The sequence below is a fragment of the Acanthopagrus latus genome, chromosome 17 (genome assembly GCF_904848185.1).
Source record: "Acanthopagrus latus isolate v.2019 chromosome 17, fAcaLat1.1, whole genome shotgun sequence".
NCBI lineage: Eukaryota > Metazoa > Chordata > Actinopteri > Spariformes > Sparidae > Acanthopagrus > Acanthopagrus latus.
In genome coordinates, this window is record NC_051055.1 from 18549298 (window position 1) to 18573492 (window position 24195).

At 42.7% G+C, this 24195-nt stretch overlaps 4 protein-coding genes across 5 annotated transcripts; 3 read left to right on the forward strand and 1 right to left on the reverse strand.

The window, feature by feature from the left end:
• Window positions 1–2926: 2926 nt before the first annotated feature.
• Window positions 2927–14964, reverse strand: trim46a (tripartite motif containing 46a). Its single transcript, XM_037074598.1, has 13 exons — window positions 14858–14964; window positions 13313–13396; window positions 12132–12390; window positions 11422–11572; window positions 10066–10264; window positions 9836–9982; window positions 9653–9748; window positions 9021–9274; window positions 8592–8713; window positions 8168–8497; window positions 7193–7422; window positions 7005–7072; window positions 2927–5606 (listed from the first exon to the last, which is right to left on the reverse strand). Exons 2-13 carry the CDS (start codon window positions 13370–13372, stop codon window positions 5159–5161), a joined length of 2364 nt encoding a protein of 787 aa, XP_036930493.1. The 5' UTR covers window positions 13373–13396; window positions 14858–14964; the 3' UTR covers window positions 2927–5158.
• Window positions 13655–16472, forward strand: tmem107l (transmembrane protein 107 like). 2 transcript variants are annotated; one of them, XM_037074601.1, is made up of 5 exons: window positions 13655–14427; window positions 14737–14804; window positions 14885–14985; window positions 15691–15787; window positions 15939–16472. In XM_037074601.1, the coding sequence occupies exons 1-5, from the start codon at window positions 14341–14343 to the stop codon at window positions 16006–16008; spliced, it is 423 nt and encodes a 140-aa protein (XP_036930496.1). In that variant the 5' UTR covers window positions 13655–14340; the 3' UTR covers window positions 16009–16472. The 2 variants fall into 2 exon arrangements, with proteins under 2 accessions (XP_036930496.1, XP_036930495.1); XM_037074600.1 differs by lacking the exon at window positions 15691–15787 and adding an exon at window positions 15518–15614 and having other exon boundaries at window positions 13728–14427.
• A 319-nt stretch (window positions 16473–16791) lies between these two features.
• On the forward strand, window positions 16792–19158 carry krtcap2 (keratinocyte associated protein 2). Its single transcript, XM_037074602.1, has 5 exons — window positions 16792–16950; window positions 17714–17868; window positions 18106–18169; window positions 18458–18524; window positions 18636–19158. The coding sequence occupies exons 1-5, from the start codon at window positions 16947–16949 to the stop codon at window positions 18754–18756; spliced, it is 411 nt and encodes a 136-aa protein (XP_036930497.1). The 5' UTR covers window positions 16792–16946; the 3' UTR covers window positions 18757–19158.
• A 1343-nt stretch (window positions 19159–20501) lies between these two features.
• Window positions 20502–22887, forward strand: s100a10b (S100 calcium binding protein A10b). Its single transcript, XM_037074599.1, has 3 exons — window positions 20502–20720; window positions 22311–22466; window positions 22612–22887. The coding sequence occupies exons 1-3, from the start codon at window positions 20517–20519 to the stop codon at window positions 22762–22764; spliced, it is 513 nt and encodes a 170-aa protein (XP_036930494.1). The 5' UTR covers window positions 20502–20516; the 3' UTR covers window positions 22765–22887.
• Window positions 22888–24195: the final 1308 nt, after the last annotated feature.

Genomic DNA, 24195 nt, shown 5'->3' on the forward strand with positions numbered 1-24195 from the left:
CAGTTGTACAGAGGTTTTTTTTTTCCTCAATCATAAAACAAAGTCAGAACTTGAAGAGATGCTCGGGGAGCTGAAGGTTTGGGGGAGTAGTGTGTGTCGTGGTGTTGTGCGCAGGACATGCACGTCCGCTGTGATGTGCAGAGGTGCTGAGGGAAGACAGGAGACACAGCTGTTCGGGGGACCTCGAGTCTGTGCTTACACTAGCAAACACTTCTGCAGCTTCCTGCACTGTATGCACATTTGAAAGTTGGTACATCTCATCGTGCCAGGAACTTATTCTGCATGGCGGTCAGCAATTTTTACTTCAGTCAACTGGAACATATGAAAGCAACACTTTATTGGCCATTGAACTACAGTAGTTCTATCTCAGATAAAAAAGTTACTTCACAGGCGATATAAGATTTTTCCACCGACATCTGAACTCGTCTGAACTCCTGAGCTCCGGGTATTCCCACTTATGAGTAAGCTGCTTAGTGATCATTTCTTCCGACTATCTTTGTCATCATCAGACAACTGATCATTTGCATGAGCAACAACGTTTCACAACAAAATTCAGCTGGAAATTCAGGTGAATGTCACACTAATATGCTTGCGTGTAAACAGACCAACAGACTGGCATAACTTGTTTGGGGATGGGCTCTTGTCTGGTTAACATGTGTAAACTAAGCTGAGCTGTAACGTAGAACTGGTGCAGCCCCACTGGGACGAGAGCCTCGTGGAGGAGGAAGAAATGAGAAAAAAAATAACACGCTTCAATAAAAATGTTTTTGCCAACAGAGCTTACGTCAAATTTGACTGTGTTCAGAGTCAGTGTGGGGACCAAAGTTGTATCAGTGTTGACTATTTATTTATTTTTGTTCTCATTTTGTACTTGTGGTGTTAATGCAACACAGCTATCTGTAACTAATATGCAAGTACTAATCAGACTTCTTTAATTCTCTAAATCAGAACGTAATTGATCTGAAATGCACTCAAGGTATACAGTACAGCACAACATACAATATATTCTTCTGAAGGACATTTCTACCTGCCATTTCTGTGCAGCGCTAACTGAATCTCACATCATACTAATGTAATTCAAAGACTATTAAATTTAAAGGTAGGATCAGTGTGATTTGCCTGAGTTGTTTGTAAATGCGCTACAAAGAAAGTTCAGATATCTGCATCTGCATGTAAGGAGTCGAAGTCAAAAGTTGTCTGAAAAATAAATACTCAAGTCAAGTACCGATATCTGAAATATGACATCTTCTTCAGAAGAGTGATGACTACTTTTGTGACTTCCAGCTATCGTGTGAAACTCTCCAGAACTCTGCAGGTGCATTTTATCGAGCATGTGAAAGCGAGTCAGTCTTCTTTAATTTTTGCACATGTGAATTTTGATTTATATGCTGTGTCGATGAGAAATATATATATATAAAAAAAAAAAAAAGAGGAAGCAGAGGGAGAAAAATATTCTTCCAGGTGTGACTTTGGCTCAGAGGAACCAAACAGAAGCTGAAAGGTCTTAACATGTAATATCTGACCTGTCATCACAGATTTGTGACTAGACAAGTCAGTGTTGACACAGAGTGCACCTGTTGCTGACTAACTTTTTTTTTCCAACTAGACAGAGGATAATCAACAAAGCACAAACAATGTCGCCCCCTGATGGTGCCTTTTTATTATTGCAGACTCCTGCTGCAGCGGACAGGTCTTATTTACCAGGAGCTCCAGCTCTGGTTTGACTGAAACAGCTCCCTGTTGATGTAGATGATGACAGATGCACAACCCTTCTGGTGTTACACAACAACTTTAAACTCTTTTACCTTTATGTAATGTTCCTATCTGTCACTGTCTGGGCGTCAAAACAATGTTCCAACGACTAGTCCAACTGGCTCACCCCCGTCACAGATAATACAGCTGTTTTCAGCCTGCTGTCATTCCATCTCAGGTGTCCTGTAAGGTGTGTCCTGGCTCTGTGAAAAAACAGGCTGACATAAGATCCACTTTGCACGTTCATGCAGCTCTGCCACACTCGAGTGATTAAGGGCACGCATGCCCCTACATGTAGTCGGGCAGTGCACAGTCAAGAGTTTTTCCATGACATCTAAACAAAGAGGGTCTGATTTCATAATTCCGTCTAATTTAATGTTCTGGTGTTTACAGTCAATCAAAATGTGACCACTCTGTGGCCCGTGACAATTAAACTGACAGTTTCATTTGACTAAAAACATGTTTATCGTTTTTTTGCTGTAGGGCGGGAAAATTACAAAGAGACCCAGACATGCAAAAAAGGATAGGTGTAACGATGGATATCTGTATGATGGAGAACACTGATTTCTCTCTAAACTTAAAGATGGACATCTTCACACAACATAAGTATGTCAAGCCTTTGACAGCTGCTGTTATCTGTTTCTTCTCTGTTGTATGATATCCATGCATCTTATTGTGACATCATGTCAACATCGGGGCTGACAGATTACTCCAGGCAGACTTTTGGTATATATTTAAAAGAGCACTATGTAGTTTTATAGAAAAATCTCAAAGTCAGAATATTGATGTTCATTATAATTGAATAAACAAAACTATCCTCAGAAGAAAATAAGATATCCAGAACACTGTTGGAAGACAAAAGGTGGCAGGGTCCATAAACAAAGTAAAACGGGATGAAAAAACCCCAAATTATTATGATTAAAATGTCTTCCCCAAAACTACATAACATCTATGCAACTGCAACCAGCAATTTCATTGAGTATCTTTTTTCCCCAAACCTCTTTCTGCCTTTTTCCCTCTTTACTTCCACTTCTGAAAGTCATTGGATGTAATCAAATGCATTTTGATGTAAAACATACATTAAAAAAATAAAAACAACATAAAAGGTTTCTGTCTCAGGTGTATTACAATAATATCACATGGTCGACACTCCATGTTACAGTTATGAGTCATTTATTGTTTTTCTCATGACATGATAGAAACATTCTGCCAGCAAGGATAACTCTAAATTCAGAGATTCTGATTTCTGTAATGCTACGGTCTTAAGTCATTCAAGTGCTGTGCTGTAACAAGAGTCTAGACAGGAGACACACACACACACACGCACACGCACACACGCGCACACACGCACACACGCACACACACACACACACACACACACACACACACACACACACACACATACACACACAACAACAGAAAGCATGAAAGTCACAGCCAGAGCTCACACAGGCACACAAACACACATCAGGAATATCAGATATCAAAATACAGTCTGAGCCTGTCGATTTGAAAATATTACAATTTAGACAATCTCTTGCATTCAAATGATACACAACTGGGATGTTACATTCCCCAAACAAAAACTGTGAATCAGCTTGTTCAATAAGTAAATCAGCTACTGTCACTTGTCAGTTAGAAAAAAGAAGATATATAGGGAAAAAAAAAAAAGTCTAATTTAAAGTCAACCGGAGCTCATAAAATAGACCTTTGCTCATTATCCTTCTTTATCTGGTTCACATCTCATCATTATTATGTTTGTGCAAATCACTCAAACACCACAGTTTAATACCGGACCAGTAGGCCACTGACATGTTTAACTCTGTCATAATGTAAAACACTGAAATGTATTAACAGGTCAAACAACATCATGAGCACATTATTATTATTATTATTATTTTTTTTTTTTTTTTACTTGGATTTCTCTTGTCATGTGAGAACACTGAGGCAACTGTTAGCAATGTTCACCAGTTGTAATGCCACACGAAACCCTTTTTGAAATGCAAAACAGCGACTGTATAAAATACCAAGTGGGACTGTTGAGACACCGAGACACGTGATCCTGACATGAGCCAGCAGACCTTACGATTCAACACCCGTACACGTTCTGTTATTCTGAATCATAAATGCATCGTTAACACTTGTTGAGGCTACTTAAAAAGATATAAAATTCGACATACAGTACATCTGAGGTGCTTTTATAAGATGACAGTCTGTTAACTGCATATAGTTATGAATCCTAGTCACACTTGCATGCAACCCTTGTTGTCCGATCATTCTGGGACAAAGACAAGTGTAAAGGGAGGGCAGATTTTTCTTACGCTGCAAACAGATTTTTTATTTTTTTTACCTGTAATAGAGTTGTTTAGTATGGAAGCCCTAAAAGATCATGCGTGGAACGTATTATTTCCTCCATTTCCCTGTGAAAACAAGTTAAATTTGATTGTTTTGTCAATATAGCACAAGTTATCTATGTCATAATCACGGGACAGCAAGTGTTGGTTTGCCGATATCATTTTCTTGAGATCTTAAGAAAATGAGCTTTGTTATCCTGAGATAATGAGATAAACTAATCTGTTATCACAAGAAAACAAAAGGTTGTTCCCTCTTATCACATCAGCAGTGGCGTGCCTGCATGTGTAGTGACTGATTTACGCTGAAAGTGTCAAATTAAGGAGTACCCATTAATAATGGCAAGAAAATCATAAAAAGTTTATGTTTTTTGCTTTGAGACTCCCAAAACTCAGCCCACAGAAAACTGTGTGTGTAATGGTCCACTCTTATGAATCTTATAAAGTCATACACTCAAGTTAAATTATCTTATTATCTCGGGAAAACAAGATTTGTTATCTTGTGATAATGACATACGTGCGCATCCTTGAGATCTCAAGAAAATGATCTCATTATCTCCGGAAAAACAGTTTGTTTTAATAACTTGACATAAATAACTTGTGATCCCGAGAAAACAAATACAATTGTACATTTTACCACAGGACAACAAAGGAACGTATATGTTTGTCCCATGACCATTTAGGGCTTCCGTAGTTTAGCTCACCCTCACAACAGATTTCTGCATAGTCTAAAAATCACTTCAGCCACAAAGTCAATAGGAGCATTGCAAAGTTGAGGAGAAAGAAAGCAGGAAAAAATATTCAATAAATGAAGCCAAAAGAGAGTCAATATTTTCAGGCCAAGTGCAAATGCAAAATAAGTCAGATCTCAAGAATCACATTATAAAGGAAAAGCGTAACCAGATTTCGCAGTTACAGTTATATCAAGTATTAAAGTCAACAGGATCAAGGCAATTAATTATCAACTCACAATAACTGGTGAATATAAACCACCTTTAACTCTACAGACATGAGAGTAACCTTGAACACTAAGTGAACCGCCGTCTCTCCGCACTTTATTTGCTGAGATTTGTCGCACGTGTCTGGATAGTCACCCTCCGTGGCGGCAGCTCCTCGATGCTCCTATTGGCCACGAGGTCCTGCAGCTGCAGGGCCCCTCCGCCGATGAAGCAGAAGGCCGGACACACCGGAGCTGAGCAATCCACATGTCCCTCCCAGATGATCCGCAGCGAGTGGGCATCACAGAAGGTGACGCGTCCTTTGTCGCAGTCCAGACACACTCCTAGTCGGGGTGGCAAAGGAGCAGTGTGAGCGTGAGGCATGTTGCTATGGCTGCTACTGTGGGAGTGGACTCCTCCCTGGCTGTGGCTGTCTGCCTGGCTCTGACTGTGGCCGTGTCCTTGAGGAAGCAGGATCTTGCCCATGCCCATTGTGAGGAAGTAGAAGGGAGGGGAGTCCTGGCCATCCTCCGCCCCACTGTCATGGCCGCTGTCCGGGTCGCACCTGGCGGGAGGCGGAGGGAAGGAGAGAAATGAGGACGTATACAAGAAAACCAAGCAAAGGAGGAAAATGTCTGTAATGTTTTAAAACTGACAACTCATGGCTTAATACTTAAATATGGTACGACCTAAGGATGTGAAATACTATACTTGCAATGCTCGCCTTTAAGCACAACTACAATAACATTTATATTTAACACAAGCTTTGAAAGCTAAAAACAAAGTAGCACAGTGATGATATTATCAAGGGTCAGAGTCTGTCCCCTCATCCTGATTGTAGCCTGCACTCACTACATACTTTTAGATTATTTTACATTTTACAGTTTTGTTACGCAAGTTTAGCACATGAAGACTGTGCCTGTGCACAAACATGACTGTAGAGATAACGCAGTCATAAGACACCTGAAACAACAGCAGTGAAAGTGAGTGGAAAGCAAATGTTGGACAATAAAGTTTATTGCTAAATTGTAAACCTAATAACCTGCCGCTGTTATCCATCTGTCAACACTTTGTCATCTTTTATCAAGTGTTTGACAGCCACCTTTGGAGGATCGTGTGTATGTAGGCAGAAATAATAAATCTACATCTGAAGTATATCTACATCAGTATTGTCAGGTGTACATTCATCATTTTTAACATGTGTTCTGTAAAATCACACAAAATTAAGACTCATGGTCACGAATCGCGTATAATCATTTTTCAATATCTAAAATACAATAACTCTAAGCCTCTGGTACGTTAGTTTAACATTTCCTATCTATCAGTGTGTTCACAATTATGTTTTTATAAGTGTACAATGACCTTAAACTGAGGATCGCAATTTTGTTATCTTAAAATGAGCCTTTTACATCCTCAGAAGGACTGGATCCCCTTCAACCATGTTTCTAAGGGTTCCTAGAACAGACAAACCAAACCTCTACACGCTTGGAAGGGAGAATGAGGCGACGGCTGTTGAGTTGGTTGCAATCTGCAACTTCACAGCTAGATGATACTAAACACCACATACACCTAATACATACAGGATAAGGTGTATTGTTTACTGAACAGGATGCACTAACAGCACATACTATTCACTAGGCCCACACGCTCTGAAGCTGCACTAATGCTTTTGTCAATGTTGTGTTTACAGGTTGTTCCACTGCCCCGAGTGGCCAGATGATCGATGAAGAACTGATTAATGTCGCTTTAAGTATGTGGAGAGAAACAAATGTGGCACGGCTCCAAAACCTCTGTTTAGGTGGGTGTGAGCATCATCACGTGTTCTGTGTCATCAATCAGTGTGACAGTGTTGTGAGTATTTTCTGCATTTGTGTGTTAGATTTGTTGTCATGGGAAACAAAAACTGGCCTTGTGGGCGAGAATTCATCTGAAGTGTACATTTAAGAGAGTGAGATTTAGTTACCGAGGGCTGGCCATGTCCTGAGGGAGATGAAACCATTCTTGTAGCTTAGTCTCCTGCCCTACTCCCACCTGCAGGAGAGAGAGTCAGACAGATAGGAAGCTTTGGTCGCAGCCCATTTTGTGTCAGGATGTAAGGTCAAACTGATATATGGGAAAACAAAGCGACGGATCAATATGCATCCCTCTCACCTTCACCAGGTAGGAGCCAGGCTCCACAGAGCACGCCCAGTAGTGTTTACCCTGAGTGACAGCCACGTCCGCCACCAGCAGGTCAGAGGTCAGGTGGCAGGATGTGAGTGTGCGGTCGGCGGCCTGCAGGAGGGAGATGCCTGGCACGCTGCGGGCGTACGTTTGGCCTTTACCCAACGCCAGCCTGTCGGAGTGCAGCCCCCAGCGTGAGTCCAAGGAGAAACTCAACACTGCGAGGATGGAACAAGGAGGCATACCAGGAGGGAAAGAGGGGGAGAGGTGAGGTAAAGAGGGGGAGAGGTGGCGAGGGAGGTAATGCAAAGGAGGCAGGAGGGAGGAGGGGTTAGATCCCTGAGCTGGGACAGTCAGGCTACAGCAAGTCTGAACACATAATGAAGGAAGCACTCAAGAAGATCAAGAAACAGAAGGTGTACTCGAGAGGAAAAGTCGGAAGTAGTGGCTTCACCATAGAGCAAAGGTAACATTCGGTGTATCTACATTTTGTTACAACTGGTCAGATAATATAACTTTGATTGAATGATTTTATGTGAAGGAATGACAGCAAAAGAAATAATGTAAAGATGATTTGTCGATTAAAGTGCAGAAGGACAGACCTGGAGCAAGAAAGACAGAAGCCGAGAGAGTCTGACCGGGATGAAAGTGGAATGGATGACAGAAAAAGGAAGGTTTGGTGCAGAAGCTAAAACACAAAGTAAAAAGAAAATGGGAAAAGGGAAATGAAGGGATGGAGAGAAAAGAAATATCAAGATTAGTAATTGAACTGAAAAATGAAACTGGATAAATATCCAACTTAAAGTACTGAATTTTTACCAATGCAAAATAAGAAATTGAGAAAAAAGTTCTGAGCAGGATTATTAAGTCATAAATTCAGTTAAACTGTATTGGAAACAAAGAAAGAAGGCGAGTTAATGAGGTATACTGAATGAAATGTAAAAAAAAATAAAAAATTAATACCAGGCGCTGGTGGAGTGTGGAGGTAAACTTCTTCACTGTACTCTCCATAGCCGGCCTTGTTGCAGCCTCTCACTCGGAGCACGTACACACTGTCTATCTGCAGCCGGTCAACAACAGCGCTGGTTCCCCTCACTTCATCCAGACGCAGCCACGCTGTCGCCGCATTCGGGGACCTGACGCCGCCCCACATGGCTGCAGATCCTCCTGCCCGTCGCTGGTATTCAACGGAGAAATGCCAAGCTGGGGCCGAGTCCTGAGGGAGGCGCCAGCACAAAAACAGCTGGTCGTACGCGAGTGTCTTCTGAGTGTCGATGACTGGAGCCAGAGGGGCTGCGGGGAGAGAGATGGAGGCTCCTTTAATTTACCATCATGAAGAGACATTTCACTTTAACACGGATCATATCAGAAACGCAAAGGTGCCTACCACGTATGAACGCCAACCCTTGGATTGACTTGACTTCTTTGGTTGCGTCGAGGTGAAAATGTCTGAAGGAGGGATCAGCAGAGAGAGTGAAACACTGGAGGTGTTCTATGGCCTTCACCAGCCTGCAGGGGGACAGACACACAGAACATTTCAAGTCAGAAAATCAAAAAAAAAAAGGGAATAAATGAAGGGCAACCAACGATGAAGTAATTATCAACTGACTGGTTTGTTGTTTAGCCTATAAAATCAGAAAATGGTTTTGTCGAACACTTAAAGATATCTCAGTTACTGTCATGAAAGAGTAAAGAACCCAGAAAACATTCACTTTTAAGAAGCCGGAATCAGATAATGTTGACTTTTTTTCTCTTAAAAAATCACAACGCCAAATCTAAGTTGACGATTAAGCTGAAAAAGTAAACTGTGTGTAACCTGGCATGAGTGACCCTGGCAGCCTGTACAAAGCAGGGTGCGTCCGTCTCCTTCAGCAGCTCCTGTGTGTAGGCCATCAGGCCCGCGTGCTCCATCAGGCCTCGCCTCTCTGACACCTGGGTGGACAGGGCCTCCTCCCTCCTGCTGCGGGATCCCTCCAGGGCCAGAGTCAGCGCGCCCTGACGCTCGGCTACCGCCGCTCCCAGCTCTCGGATGCAGTGGGTCAGATGATGCAGGGCCACTGCGCTGTTCGCCTGGAGAGAGGGGACACCAACGAGTGAGCAGATTAGGAATAAGGAACACCGAAACATTGTATTAGCTTTTGCAAACACAGAAGTGTGTCATTACACTAGAGTGACAGGCCTCTAGAGGGCCCACTTATACTATCTGTCCATTCAGGTGCAACTGTAGTTAACGTGAATTGGCTGGATAGACTGGGGATGGATTCATATTGTACAACAGCCCAATAAAAAAGATAGTTTCTAATCCACAGCATGTTTTTTTTATTGGTGTCAGGGTGTCAAGTGTCACATGTTCTGTTGAAACGAGAAAAAGCAAATCAGCACAGTTATACCCGTTCAAAGATACGGTATGAGAAAAAATCAGTATGAAACAAAGGAAAGATGGTTCACCTCCATCTGCTTGATGGCATCTTCCAGCTGACAGATCTGACTCTGTATTGTCTCCTGGTTGGCCAGGATGAAGTTCATTTCCTTGGTGACCTTGTCCTGTAGGACAAAAAGAAAAAAGTTGACATCTCGGGGCTGCTGATATCAGGTCCTGACACAGTCGAAACAGACCACATGCAAACTCACCTTGAGGGCCTGGTAGGCCTGTGCAATAGGCAACACTTTGTGTCCGTGGTGGACCCGACGGAGTTTACAAAGTGGGCACAGCAACCTCTGGCAGTTACGGCAGTACCACTGCAGTCTCTCCTGCTCGTGCTCTGTGCACGTTAGGACCTAGAGCACAGGGGAGGATTAAGGCACAACGACAGTAGAAGAGAAGCCACTATATGATGCACAAAACAAAACAAGGGGCAAACCTTTGGCCGGAAGTTGTTCGTTGGCAGAATGTGTTCGTGCTGAGCTCGAGGGGTTCCCCAGGGGTGGTAGAGTTTGAAACACTCGTTGCAGAAGTTGGACTTGCAGTCAGCGCAGCCCTTGGTGGCCTCCAGAGACTGAGGAGGCTTACAGAAGCCACACATGATGGCTACGCTGCCCAGGCTCACTGTGTGCCTGTACCTGAAGGGCAGACAGGGGGAGACGGAGATAAGAGACGGCCTAAAGGAATTCCACAGCTGAAAAGACAGCTCCTTTCAAAAGGTCCATTGTGTGGAATTTAGTGCCATCTAGTGGTGAGGATGTTGACTGTAACTAAGTGAACTATTCTCAGACTTCTCAGTGGTGGCCTCTAAAAATGAAAAAAAAAATAAAATAAAATGTGAGAGGCCCTCTCTAGAGCCAGTATTTGTATAAACATGCCTGTGAAACACAGTGTTTGAGGAGGAGACGCTCCCTGTGGGTACAAAAGGCTCATTCTAAGGTGATGAAATTACCACGATTCATATTTTCAGGTGATCATACACTAATGAAAGCATGATCATGAATATCACATTTCATTTCCGCCCATAAATCTGACACACTGGGCCTTCCAATGCACGAAAAGAGAGGGACTGAGCTCATCCGAGTTTTTGACCTGCTCCCTTTTCAGTAGTTAAGAGTCTAACTGCAACAGCCTGACCTGGATACATCACCAGCAGCTGCCTTGTTAGTGCATCCTGCGCAGTAAAACGTGCACCGTCACACTTTCCCGACCAACACAGCCACTGCCTGGGGAGGGAGCAGCTGCACTCATCAAACTGCTGCGTGCGAAACTGCCTATCCCCATAACTCTCTCTCCTCATCTCACAGCACTTTTCTTTTTTTAAACGTGCCCGCTCTCCCTTTGATCGTTGCTATCCAAACTGATAAGAGAGGGGGATGATTGAACGTTAAAAGGAGGATGAGGAGAACTCCACTCCAAACTTCCTCCGCCCAAACTTTGGCAAAACCGTTTCACCCACGTGCTGCTGTTGTTGTTGTGCAGCACACTGCAGTTTTTTTAGGCTGTCCCTGCAATCTGCTCTCAGGCTTAGCCTTGGATCAGGAGTAAAGGAAAGATTCATCACTGAAACTCCTTCCAGCAAATGATTTCCTGTCTCATCCGTACGGCAGTATTGACTAAGCCCTTCATTCGCTGCCTTTCTTCATTGCCTGCAGGATTGGTTAAAGGGATTCTTTTCTATAACCGTGATTACTTTACGTCTGATGCGACATCATCACTGTCGTGTTTAGGGGCGGCGGTGTTCGCTCTGACAACACCTGTACACTGTGTCTGTGGTGTTGGTGCATATGCATACCTCTCCACAATCCGCTCCAGTGTCAGGTTGCGAAGGCAGTCTGTCAGGCCTTTCTCTCCGAGCTCCACATCCTCCTGACAGGAAGGACATGGGAACAACATGGGGGGATGGGCCACATCTTTCCGCCTCCGCCCTGGATATGTCCCGCACACTGGGACAAGGACGCAGGTGTGTATGGGAGAGGTGAAGCAGGGGGAGAGACGCATGGACAGAGATACAGAGGAGGAAGACATGAGTGTTTGCAGAATGGAATATGTTTATGGGGTCGTGGAGACACTCTATGAGACTGTGGGGAAAAGGTAAAAAGCAAAAATCTTACTTGTCCTACACATATTCATCTAGGTTACCTCACAGTATCAGCTTCCACACACACACTCTGAAAACACCTGCTCGACAGATGCTCTCTGCCTCTTCCGTCTCCTCGACTTCGCTCTGCCTCTGTGGCCTTTGCTCTACATGCACCTTAATAAATCATGACATGACTGCATAAAGCTCTGGATGCCCAGCAGGATACTGATGTGTCAGCAACATCACTGCTGTCACCCGTGAAACTCAGATGTTAACAGGACAGCGGCGTCATACCACACCACCTCATCTTTGCATTTTTAAAATGATGATGTCACTTTTTAAGGTGGCCTCATGCTAAGATAATCAGTTGAACCAAACACACACACACATACACACACAATCTGCACGCATCCTTCATCCACCTGTTCTGAGGACCCGTTCCAGGCGGTCAGGGGTCCGGGGCGCCGGTCTTCTGGTCTGACGCGGGGAGCGAGTGTTGGGCGTGGAGGCCGGTGAGTTGGGCTCTGGAGGGAGGTCCGGGGGAGGGTAACCTCTCTGTACCAACACCTCGGCGGCGCACAGCAGACACACACTGTGCTGGCACGGCAGGAGGATGGGCTGCTTCACCATCTCATCGCACACGGGGCAATGCAGCTCCTTCTCCATGCTCTTCATGTTGGACTGGAGAGAGGAGAGGAGCAGAACGAGGGATGAGGAGTCAGATTCGATAAAGTCTGAATCACCAGAATAAATAAGGAATCCACTGCGTTTTACGTTCTGCGCCTCCTGTGACCCGAAACAAATGTATGTGAGATGTGTAGGAGTCGAGATCGAGAAGGGGGAGCTGCGGCAGAGGCTGGTTACGTAGGCTGGTGTGGGATATACAGAGAGCACAAAAAGGGGCAAACATGGAAAAAATGGCTCTCTCTGACTTCAGGTGTGAGCTGGTCTCTGGCATGAGAAAGGCAAGACGTAGAATTAGCTTAGCATGAGAAAGGCACAGGATACAGCGGTGCGGCTGGACACCTCCAGGAGGAAAGGGGAACGTGTCTAATCAATAAAAATAAATATAGCTCTTGGTTGGTTCCCTGCTCAGTTTGTGTAGCTGGCTGTGGAGGCCGACTTGATGCAGCCACTAAAACGCAGCATCCCGTTTCTATGACAACGCGCATCATCACCACCACCTCTGCCTTCTCATCGCATGCGGCCTTTGGAGAGCAAGAATTTGAAGCTACCGTCAGACAACATGTTATCTCAGATTAAAAGCATCAATCATACACTGCTTCATCTGCTGCTGCCACAATGTGCGGGCTGTGTGTGCACGCTAGGATGTTTGTGGCCTTGCTTTTATGTTTCCACCGGCCGTGACAGAGCTCTGCCGAAAAAATCTCTGCGATTCAGCTGATGGAAGAAAAAAAAATATTCCAAAGGAAATTAATGTCCCACATTCCCTCAACCTCTGCAGTCAGACGCATCGAAAGGAAATAACTGGCTAAGTAAATAAATACGAAATGGGGGGATTAAGATATGATTGTGATTGAAGGTTTCACATCAGCACACGTGGTTGAAATAAATAGCGTAATAAAATAAGCGTCACACTCACGCTAATGCGAACCAATGCGTCCATGATAGAGGTAAAGGTTTGTAACTCCTCTTCTGCCATGCCTGCTCCACGATGCCAGCGTCCCTGTGACACAAATAAATGAGGTAAAACCAGAGGCAGGTTGTGTCAGCCGCACCGCGGACAGGAGACCCCGGGCCTCGACTGGAGATGTGCAGTCGGCTGGTCTCTGTGCTTGCTGTGTGCTGCTGCGCACACTCCGATTATCTGCTGTGTCTGTGTCGGAGCTGCGAGTCGGGTCGTTGTAGAAAGAGGGAGGGAGGGAGGGGAGAGGGGAGGATGGATGGATGGAGGGGTCTGGTTTTTAGGATATATAACAGCCGCATTGCCCAAGGAGCGATTCGCATAACATTGTTCAAAGTGATTAGTGTGTTACAGCAATAGGTCGTTTATATTAATATGTTTTATTTTTCCGCATTAAAGCATCATTTGCTGTCTCACCGTGATGGGCTAATAACGGTCGATGCATGGTGTTTTTAAAAGGTTAAAACGTGCTGTGAAAAGCAGCAGCTCAGTTTCGCAAAATAAGCCTCTTGTCATGTTTTTAAGAGGTCCAATTGTCCATATGCCAAATTGTTCGTGGCCCAGTTTCCGTGTTGCCGTCGGGTGGCAGTGTTGTGCAGGAAGAACACAAACTGTCCTCCTTCAATTAGTGTCCGTGCCCGGAACCTTCGTATAGAGGTTGGTGTTTAATCGGGGTGTAATTATGAATGAACCGACTTCAAGTTGGTGTTGTCGGTTGTTGTAGCAACCGCCTTATGGCACGGCGATATGAACGCAGTATGTGTGTTTGTTGAGGCTAATAATGAATATTAGTTGAAGTTGCGATATGTTCCCGTCGAGCAGCTTTGTTAGTGTTAGCCTTGGCTAAAGTTAGCTTAATTACCGGACTGCAGCTAAGCGACCAAAATACGGACACCAGTTTAGCTAAGCTAACGTTAAGTTGCAAGGCTAATTTAAATTGCAGAACGCTATTTTCGCATTGTTTGATTAAGTATATTGTCGCTAATATGTCGGCTGTCGGCAACCTTGTTCCTGCGCGGTTCCTGACCATCATAGCCCACCTTGTTATCGTTATCACCATCTTTTGGTCGAGGGTAAGTAAGACACCTGCATTAAAATTAAGTCATATGATAACAATACACAGTGTGGTGTCAGTTTATGTCTATACTAACTGCATCTTGGAGCAGGTAATGTATTTATTTCCTCCTTTCCTGTTTTCTTAGTAGTAGTGTGTGTAAGTCTTTTGGGTTGAAGTGTATTATGTGTCTATGCAGTTGTTTTAGAAAACATACACTGTATTGAGCAAAATAAAACGAACCAAAAAAATAAATAAATAAATCATCGTATTTCTCGAGACTTTTTGTATGGTTTATACTGATCTGTTTGAATTGTTTGTCTGGAAGGAAAACAACGTGAGGGCTTGCTTGCCTCTGGATTTCACGCAAGAGCAGTATGACGATGAAGACAGGAAGTACGAAAACATTTTACAGACACACACACATGATATAAAGCCAATAGACAAACCCTCTAATATGTCTCTCTTTGCTTCAGGTTGGTGGTGGCACTGGCGGTCACCCTCGGTCTGTTTGGTATAGAGCTGGCTGGGTTCTTCTCTGGAGTTTCCATGTTCAACTGCAGCCAAGGTCTTCTTTGTATCCTTCATGCCGACACTGTTGGTCGTTCGTTAATGATGATGTATGCCTGTACAGGTGAACAGAAACTAATATCCATCAACAGTGGAACTCAGCAGGAAATTCATACATGTCTGTCAAATTAGATCCTGTTGAGTGCCCAGGTGGCTGAATAGTCACCGCACATGATCGTAACATCTATCCCAAGACTTTTGATGCCTGCTATGTCCCTCTGTCTCTTTAACTTCTCTGAACTACCAATTGTCTGATAAAGGCAAATATGCCAAAAATATAATGTTCGGAAAAGAAACGTCCACAAAAAAAGATAAGGCATGAGATCAGAGCAGCAAGTGCAGTGACATCTACCTCCTGGAGGTAGGATTTTATTTTGGACTGGAGTTGATCCTGAACATAACCCAGGAAATTGATGTTAAATAATCTAACTTTCAAGAAACCCTCCAAATGTCTCGAAGTATAAAAGACACAAGTGATGGTGGAAAGTCATTCTAGTCTTGAGTTGTGATTCCATGACTCCAAATCTTGTCTACCATAGCGACAGGAGTCCATGCCAGTGCCTCAGTGGCTCTACTTTTCTTTCTTTTTGAGCAGTGGGAGTGTGACATCTACTGGTGGATCCTTGCCATTTGCAGGTTAGTGGATATGTGGTAGGCTACTTCATGTCTGTTTTTCAAATAGTGTTATTTCCCTGACAGATGTTACCCCCAGCACTGGCTGTTCACTGCAGCGCGTCAGTATCCTTGTCTTTCTTTGTTTTTGAGAAGTGGGAATGCTGGACATATTGGGTTATTTTTGCCATCTGCAGGTTGGTGTGTTTCTATGTGTGCATGCATGTTTTAGCTTTTGGAGACCAAAGTGATATAAACTTAATGTATGTAAATACTCTTTCTCTCTCTCTCTCTCTCTCTCTCTCTCTCTCTCTCTCTCTCTCTCTCTCTCTCTGTTTGTCCCTCTAGTGTGCTACCTGCTTTTGTGGAGATTCTTCTGTTTATAGCTGTTTTTGGACTGAAGAAGAAGCCATTATGAAAGACGATCCTGATGTGAAGCTCTCCAAATAAGCGTGGATGTGAGCATCTGTCTCAGTGTATCAAAAGGCTGCAATTCATTACTAATGTACAGAGTAACAAGCTTAAAAACAGTGTTTAACTTAATGTGTAAACACTGCACAAACAAACATCAAAGGAATATAGAAATATCTGTAATTTTTTAATATATTAGATATATATTTTTTAATTAAATAGATGCAGAAAAGGCATGTGTCATTATGTTCACCTTTGTCCAGAGTGGTTAATTTAGAAAGAATATTTGCCAGAATGTCGCTTGTAGCTTTTTTGTCTATAGGAAGTGCTCATTTGTCAGCAAACACTGATGTGGTTTGCAGTTCTCTGTCAGTCTGTCAAACTTCCATGAAAATTATGTGAACATTATTGTAATCCCAAAAACATTTTGTACAGATTATTTTATTAAACAGTCAATGGTTGTCTACTTTTCTTGCTCTGAACCCTTTCGTCAATATTTTTAGCCAGGTTCTTCATCCAGTGTCCATTCCAGCATTTGAATCTTGGAGTTTTTTTTACTTTGTTCACAGGCTCTTTGTAAAGCATAGTAACCCTGATTCTACAGACATGAATAAAAATGGTGTACAAAATTGTTATGTCAGAAACAAAAATAGTATAAATGTTATATTAGAATTAAGAATTATTGAACGCTTATAGAAAAAAAACGGCAGAAGAAAACATTAAAGGAAGATGATAATAGACATAAAACAAATGAAAAAATGTAACCGCAAAGAAAAGTTTGTCTTTCTCTTCCGCCATGAATGACTCCGCCCACCGGTCCCACCTGTCATCTGGTCCGGGTAGTGAGGATTTTAGTTCCTACAGCTGGGACAAATAGCTGTCTCAACTCAGTTCAACCTAATTCAACGCTTATTCATCATAAGGACTCTAATTTGACACTGAATCATGGGTATGTATTGCAAGAATAATTTATCATTCAAGAATATTAGCAAGCTATGCTGTATTTGCATATACACTGTTGGATATTAGCTTCTATGGTCAAGCTAGCTAGCTAAGGCTAACGTTGAGAAACAGATAACTGTTAGTAATCAGTTGTCACTATTTTCCGCCTGCACTTTGATTAAACAAGGAAGATGTACAGTTTTTGGTTCAACTGTGTATGAGTTGCATTACATTAGCCGGATATTTTTGCTGGTAACGTGGGTTGAGTAGCTGAAAGCTAACAGTGATTTGTCGGAAACGTTTATGAACGAACACTGACGTGGCGTTACCTTATAAAGAGCTCGGTGTCTGAGCTGCACTTTTTAGTTTGTTATATTCCTAATTTGACTATATTTTCAACTTAAATGACCATGCTGTGCAGCAGGAAGTATTTCCAAAATTTGCTTACACAATCTTCGGCCAAATCTCGTACGTTTAAACTCGGCCCTCCGTAGTTTAATCTGTAATAGACTTTGCAGTACATGTTATCCATCCTGCTTCTCAGGTGTTCTTATTAAATGTCTTTATTTCTGATGAGGTCAGTCAGGTGAAAACTCACATCAGTTTACTTGCAGCTGAAGGCTTTTGAGTTGTATTGCTGCACCATACTATTCCATGTGTGTAGAGACTTGGTATAGACCTTAGTTTAACTTCTCCTTTTTGATGGACGTGGGATTGCATCCGTGTTTGAAAGGCTTTATACAATAAAGCTGATTTTCTTTGCCCTGTAGCGGTGAACACAGGCACCTCTCTCGTGCTGTCCAGTCTGCTGTCAGTGCTGGTATTCGCTGGGATGCAGATGTTCAGTAAGCAGCTGGGATCTACGGAGTGGCTCACCATCCTGGGAGGTTTCCTGGGCTCAGTCCTCTTCATCTGCTCCCTCACTGTATCCTATTTGTGACTATCTGCATTCACATCGCTAATCATGAAACTACAAGATTCTTCATTATGTCATGCATTGCTTAAAACAGCTTTTTGATAATGAACATCCAATCCCATTGTCTTTTGTTTCCAGCAAAATGTTGCATCTCATTTTTAGATTTCTTTGAGTAATCTGGTTTCTTGTGTGCATGTAAATGTACAGACACCACTGAGGAGTTTTCCACCTTAATTTTATTTGCAGGCATTTAATAATCTGGAAAACCTGATCTTTGGGAAGGGATTCCAAGCCAAGATATTCCCAGAGAGTAAGTGATGACGGCACTGAAACCAAACTCTTTAGTAGTTTGATATATAATTCACCGTGTCAAGCGTCAAGCATCAGCTCAGTTTACGGAAACATCAGCACTCTTGATCATTAAAGCATATCAGAACTTCACCATGTCAGCCTTTCCTAATAGAAGTTAATCTTTTCCGTGATTGAATGTTCAAACAACATGTTCCTTTTTATCTGGGATAAATCCATAATATTGGAGCTTCAATACATCAACCAGGCTCTGTTTCTCACTTATGTCATTCATTCTCTTGATCTCCAGTTTTGTTGTGCCTGTGCCTGTCGCTGTTTGCCTCTGGTCTGGTGCACCGAGTCTGTGTCACCACATGGTATGTGACCTCTGCAGATCCCTAATTCCTATTTCAGGTTCAAACAACAGAGTAGCCTCTAATTGTATTATATTTTATAATTTGTATTCTCTTTTTTTCTTTCTGTTCCAGCCTGATATTCTCCCTCTTCGCACTGTACTACATCAACAAAGTATCTGCAGCTCTCTACCAAGCTGCCGTTCCTGCAGTCACGCCCGCCAAGGCTGCCAGCAAAGGCAAAAGGAAGAACTAATTCATCTGTTGGGTACCACTTGCATCCAGTTAATCAGTCAATATTACCCAGGTGCTCATGGCCACAGCAACATGGTAGTTGCTAATTTTGTAATTTCAAAAATCCATAACCATTGTTTCTTTTCACAACCTTGGGAGATTATTCTTGAAACATGATGATCACTTCAGTGATTACACCTTTGTAATCATGACGATGACATTATTTGAAAAGACAAATGTTCCTGGTAATTCGGACGGCCATAAAAAACAGCTATCTACATTCCACTGATAACCTAAGCACTCGTTTTACACTGGTTGCGAAGAGATTCATTCATCCCTTTGTATTATTTGTGTATTCAGCAGCACATTAAGTTGCTTTTTTGTTTAATTCATTTTGTAATTAAACTTTGTAAAAGACTAAGAATGCGTGTTGTGTTTATTCTGTAAAACACATTTTATTCAGTGTGCAGACAGTGGTGGCTTTGTCCAGGCAGGTGTTGTCTTTCTTAGTGTTTGGTGTGTTCCCCATTTGCCTTTTGATGACAGAATGCACTCGAGCTGATATGGATTCCACAAGTTTATGTGAAACGTGATGACACATGTTTTCCCAGCAGCATATGACGGTGATCCACTAAGCTTCTCATGATGTCAGAGAATGCTTGGCCGTCCCCGGTCTCTGAGTGTCCCCATACATGTTAATTGGGGTTGGTGAGGATCATCGATGTCAGTCAGAACTCCTCTGTCTTTTCCGGTCTTCAGGTAGCTCTTGCAGAGCTCTGAGGTGTTTATCCTACTTTACGTTTTGCGTCAACTTGAGTCAATGCCAGGCCATGACTTTTTGACCCTACTGTATATCTGAAGGGTATCATTGTAATGCACAGAGGATAGTTCTTTAGTCTAAAACAGCTGTTTAAAGAGGATACAGTCATGTGGTGAGCTTTCAATATCGACTGTGATCTGTGACTGGCGATGTGAGCACAGAAGTAACATGGAGGTGACGGCATTGTTTCAAAGAAGGCTGCGTGATTGTTGCTCACACTTGTCTAAGAGAGACACTTTTGGCTGGAAAAATGGATTGTCGTGTCAAACTGTTACATTTTTTTCTCTGTATTGTTTTTGTCGGGCATTGAGGGGTGACACACCTTTAAAACCCATGCCGGAAGGATAAATGCGGATGGGGAAGTTGGAAGTCATTGGGGTGCCGTTAAGCAACAGTTATGCCGGAGCTGCTCAGCAGCCCACACAGTGGTTGTGTTGGACAGTTTCCAGGTGTGACTGTATCAGTATGAACAGGGTGTTCCAGTCAGAGAGAGTGAAACTTCCCTAGATAAATAAAGGCTTTAATATCCCACTGTCTTGTTTTAACCAAAGTGTATCAGTCAGCCTGGAAATAAATGAAATGTTTGTATATAATTGGATCAATTGTTGTGGTCTCTTGTAAAACGTATGGAACACATGTAGGAGAAGCACCAGCATGTTGCCTGAACACCCTGACTCAGGAGTATGGGCCCAGGCTTGCTTTTAACAGCTTGAGTCATTTTTCTCTTGTTGCCACTTTGAAACTTGATCATGATTCATATGAGAAGAGATCTGAGCAGCTTTTTGGATATGGGTTGGTTCTGGGCACTCCTGTCTGGAGATGACATCATGTTAAAACTCTACAGTCTTTGACCCATGTGTCCTGGTATGGTGGGAAAGTGTCTGCAAGTGAAAGCTACAGTATATGGATTCATCTCTGTATCTCCTGCGGTGGATAAACATGGGCAGGGATGGTATTTGCACATGGCTTTCTCCACGTTATTTGCGCTCTCTCTCTCCCTCCCTCCTACTCTGCGCCTGTGTCTCTCTACCCCTCCCTCTCCTCTCCCTCCCATCTTATTGGGCGTCGCCTGGCTCCACTATAAATACTACAATAAACGTTTGGGTGAGCCCCTGCACTCTTCACAGATCACCACCAAACCACAGCTTCTGCCTCTTTGCGTCCTGGTAAGTCCAATGAAAGTTATTTTAACGCGCACTTCTCTGTTGTCTCTGTTGTCTCGCGTTCTTTTCGAAGCTGCCCGAGTTTTAGAAAGAAAACTGATAAATCATCGTGAAGACTGAAAAAAACGTAGGCTAGACGGTTCATCTCAGCTGCTAGATGTAGTTTGGGGCGTGTAGGCTTCATGCTAAAGCTGCTTTTCCCCTCTCAGTTAAGTTTGAAGTCTTAGGTGGGCTCGGGGCGTTGTTGGCGCATTACGCACGACTTTCCACTTCTGGCGAGGAGGGGCTGGTCCTGTTATCTTTGCTTTCAATGTCTCAGTATCCTTTTGTCTGCAGATCCTGTACACCTCGACTTTTTTTTTTTTTTTTTGAAACTCTTCCAGAAAAAGGGCAAACGGGAGGGAGGGGAAACGCGGAAGGAGTGGCAGCTCTGAGATAAGGATTTGAGTTTATGTGCCAGAAAATGTCTTAATAGCCAAAGAATTTTTTTTCTGAGCGCCAGGAGAACCAACACCCACACGCCCTGATTAACACTATGTTAGTTTTGGATGAGACGGGCTCTGTGGTGGATGGAGGAAGAAACAGCCTGTTCAGAAGTCAAAGTTCTACATGTGCAGAGAGCAAAAATGTGTCCATTTGTTTTGCTCTTATCATTATTGATGCACTAATATGTACATTACGGTACATTGGTGTAAAGATGTGGGACATTTTTTTTTTTTTTGCTCTTTTTTTCATTATGATAAATCAAATGAATATAAATTGATTTGTTCCTTATATCTTCTGTCATTGATCTGTCAAACAAGAGTAAGCTACAGCATATCCAGTGTCGGGCTCAGGATGTTTGAGTGGGCGAGGGCAAAAATAATAAAAAAGGAAAAGGCACCTAAGAGGGCATTCATAATGTTTTATCTACTGCAGGGTCATCCAAGAGGGCACTTTTGGACTTTTGAATAAGTATAGCACTTGAGTCAGTGCATTTTAGGTCAAAGCCAAATGATGAGACTTTCTTTTTTACCTTCAAATAATCATTTTGATGGCACAGTGTCTCGTCAAAGGGTGAACTGTTTCTCAGCCACTCAGCCCCCCATCGCATGTTTTTGCACCATGTCACTTCAGTAGTAGTGGTAGTTTGTAGTTGGCCCGCACCTGCATTACTTCTGACAAATGACCACAGACCTGGGATCTGCATCCACGACGGTGGTGTTGCATTCAGAATCTGTTGAGGTGCTCCGAATCGCATGAAAAGCCATGTTCTACTTCATTTTGCTTTAACTGAATGTGGTAATGCCCCGATGTCAGTAGCTCAATGAAGATTTAAGTTACATTTAAGAGAAGTGGCAGTAAAAAATGTGTAGGAAGTTCCATTTCACAGTTCATTCGTATGCAGCTATGTAAAGTAGCCTGTTAGGGTGTTGTAAGTGGTGAAGCGCAGATGCAATGTTATTAGATGAAACAGCAGAGCGTCACTCATCGTGCTTCTCTGTGTGGTAAATATTATTCTGCACATGAACTTAGAACAGCTGTTCTAGTGATATGTTTAAGTCCAAGTGCGTATTTCCTGTGAAATGTAAACCCTTGCCCTCTATCTTTCAGCACTTGCCGTCTGCAGCCATGTCTGAATTGGAAAATTGCATGGAGAAACTGATCGTCCTCTTCCACAAGTATGCCGATGAAGATGGCGATGGAAAGCACCTAAGCAAGAAGGAATTTAAAAAGCTAGTTGAGACTGAGTTACCCACATTCCTGAAAGTAAGAATCCTCTTGTCCTCTATGAAATCTAACCTCCTCGGTGTACACGTACGATCAGTCTACGTGCATCTATAACTTGTTGCTTTTACTTTTAAGCACTGAACCCTGAACCTGCTTGTGCTTTTTTTTTTTTTTTTTTTTTTAGAACCAGAAGAACCCCAAAACTGTGGAATGCATCATGAAAGATTTGGACACCAACAAAGATGACAAGTTGAGCTTTGAAGAGTTTCTTCCCCTCGTCGCCGGCCTTTCGATGGCCTGTGAAAGATGCTACACGCTCCAGCATTGCAAGAAGTGATGGGCGGATATTAGGGAAAAATTATGATGTTGATTGGGTTTTTTGTTTTGTTTTTTGAGTGTAAGAGAATTATGTAGCACAAATGTGTGCCAGATTCATAAGTAAAAACCACCTTTGACCAGATTTCACCCTGCGTTTGTCTGATTGCTCTTTTAGTTATGATACGAAAGCTCTACTCTGCGTCCCTGATTTCAAAATAGTTGGGCCGCTGTCACAAACATTATGTCCTTTTTTGACCCACACTCAACTGAAAACAGTATAAAGGCAAAAAAATTAAATGTTTGACCGCATCAGCTTCATATATATTTATATTTATATTTTATATTTATATTTATCATCTGAATTTGATGCCGGCAACACATTTCAAACAAGTTGGGACAGTGGCATTGAAAGACTGTTAAATGTTCAGAAAACACCTGTGAGGAGCATGCTAACTGCTAACAGGTGATAGCATATCGTGTTTTAGTTCATTTTTTACACGACGTCCCAACATTTTTAGGATCAGGGTTGTAAGTGTCATCCGCTTTGTGCCATCTGTTTCGAGTGGTTTTGCAAATTCCAGACGAATACCACAGACAGTATGAATTCACATCTGATGCACATCATTTCATCCATAAATATGCCTTGACTGTTCAGTTCAGGCAGCAGTTTTTATATCAAGGAAGTGGTTCAATATGGGAATGTGCTAGTATCAGATGAGGCCCGAACTTGCCTGCAGCACACATGCCTGGATGTCATGAGTTCATGAATTAGTGGGTTAGAGTCGTGCAAAGCAAAGATGCCTGGAAGTGTGCACAAGATTTGGTGGGCGTGAAGGTTTATGGTTTTTTGGAGACGGCTGTGTTTCTCTCATGGCGTTCTTCCAGTTTAAATAACTCATTTCACATTCTTCTGTGTTTTCATCCTCCTCATTCTTCTGTTATCTCACTCAAGTGAATCTGGCAGGCTTTTTATTCCAATTATGAACATCCCTGAAGGGCTTAAAGGGTAACTCCACCAATTTCAGCACATTATAGTATGTTCGCAGGTCTTGGTGAGTACTGCTGCATATGTAAAATAGTGTAGTATAAGTAGTGTAAAGCCTTTTGTGGGTCCAGAGGAAGCTACTTGTAATCTGATAAACTGCTACAGTTGTGTCACTCTGTGGCATTGTGGGTAGTGTTGGCATCAGGTTGTGAAAATCAATTCACTGGTTCACCATTCTAATGCTTCCAAACTCATTATGAACAAATTAGAATTAAATGATCAAAACTGTACAGCAAAACCAGAGATATCATCTTTTTCTATTCTTCTTCCTTTTCAAAACCTGGTACCTACATTACCCACAATTCATCTTAGTCATGGAGTGACATCACTGGAGGCAATTTATCAAATTACATGCAGCTTCTTCTGGAGCCACAAAAGGCTTTATACTTTATACTCCAGGCCTGT

Excerpts from the sequence above, each read along its gene's own strand:
- trim46a (XM_037074598.1), bottom strand. The coding sequence starts at position 13,372 with ATGGCAGAAGAGGAGTTACAAACCTTTACCTCTATCATGGACGCATTG. Across the intron at positions 10,265-11,421 it reads CTGGAGCGGATTGTGGAGAG|GTACAGGCACACAGTGAGCC; the intron begins GTATGCATATGC and ends TCTGCCCTTCAG. Across the intron at positions 8,498-8,591 it reads AGGGTTGGCGTTCATACGTG|CCCCTCTGGCTCCAGTCATC; the intron begins GTAGGCACCTTT and ends CTCTCCCCGCAG.
- tmem107l (XM_037074601.1), top strand. The coding sequence starts at position 14,341 with ATGTCGGCTGTCGGCAACCTTGTTCCTGCGCGGTTCCTGACCATCATA. Across the intron at positions 14,428-14,736 it reads TCACCATCTTTTGGTCGAGG|GAAAACAACGTGAGGGCTTG; the intron begins GTAAGTAAGACA and ends TTTGTCTGGAAG. Across the intron at positions 15,788-15,938 it reads GTTATTTTTGCCATCTGCAG|TGTGCTACCTGCTTTTGTGG; the intron begins GTTGGTGTGTTT and ends TTGTCCCTCTAG.
- krtcap2 (XM_037074602.1), top strand. Across the intron at positions 18,170-18,457 it reads AGCCAAGATATTCCCAGAGA|TTTTGTTGTGCCTGTGCCTG; the intron begins GTAAGTGATGAC and ends CTTGATCTCCAG. Across the intron at positions 18,525-18,635 it reads CGAGTCTGTGTCACCACATG|CCTGATATTCTCCCTCTTCG; the intron begins GTATGTGACCTC and ends TTTCTGTTCCAG.
- s100a10b (XM_037074599.1), top strand. The coding sequence starts at position 20,517 with ATGGCTTTCTCCACGTTATTTGCGCTCTCTCTCTCCCTCCCTCCTACT. Across the intron at positions 20,721-22,310 it reads TTCTGCCTCTTTGCGTCCTG|CACTTGCCGTCTGCAGCCAT; the intron begins GTAAGTCCAATG and ends TCTATCTTTCAG. Across the intron at positions 22,467-22,611 it reads AGTTACCCACATTCCTGAAA|AACCAGAAGAACCCCAAAAC; the intron begins GTAAGAATCCTC and ends TTTTTTTTTTAG.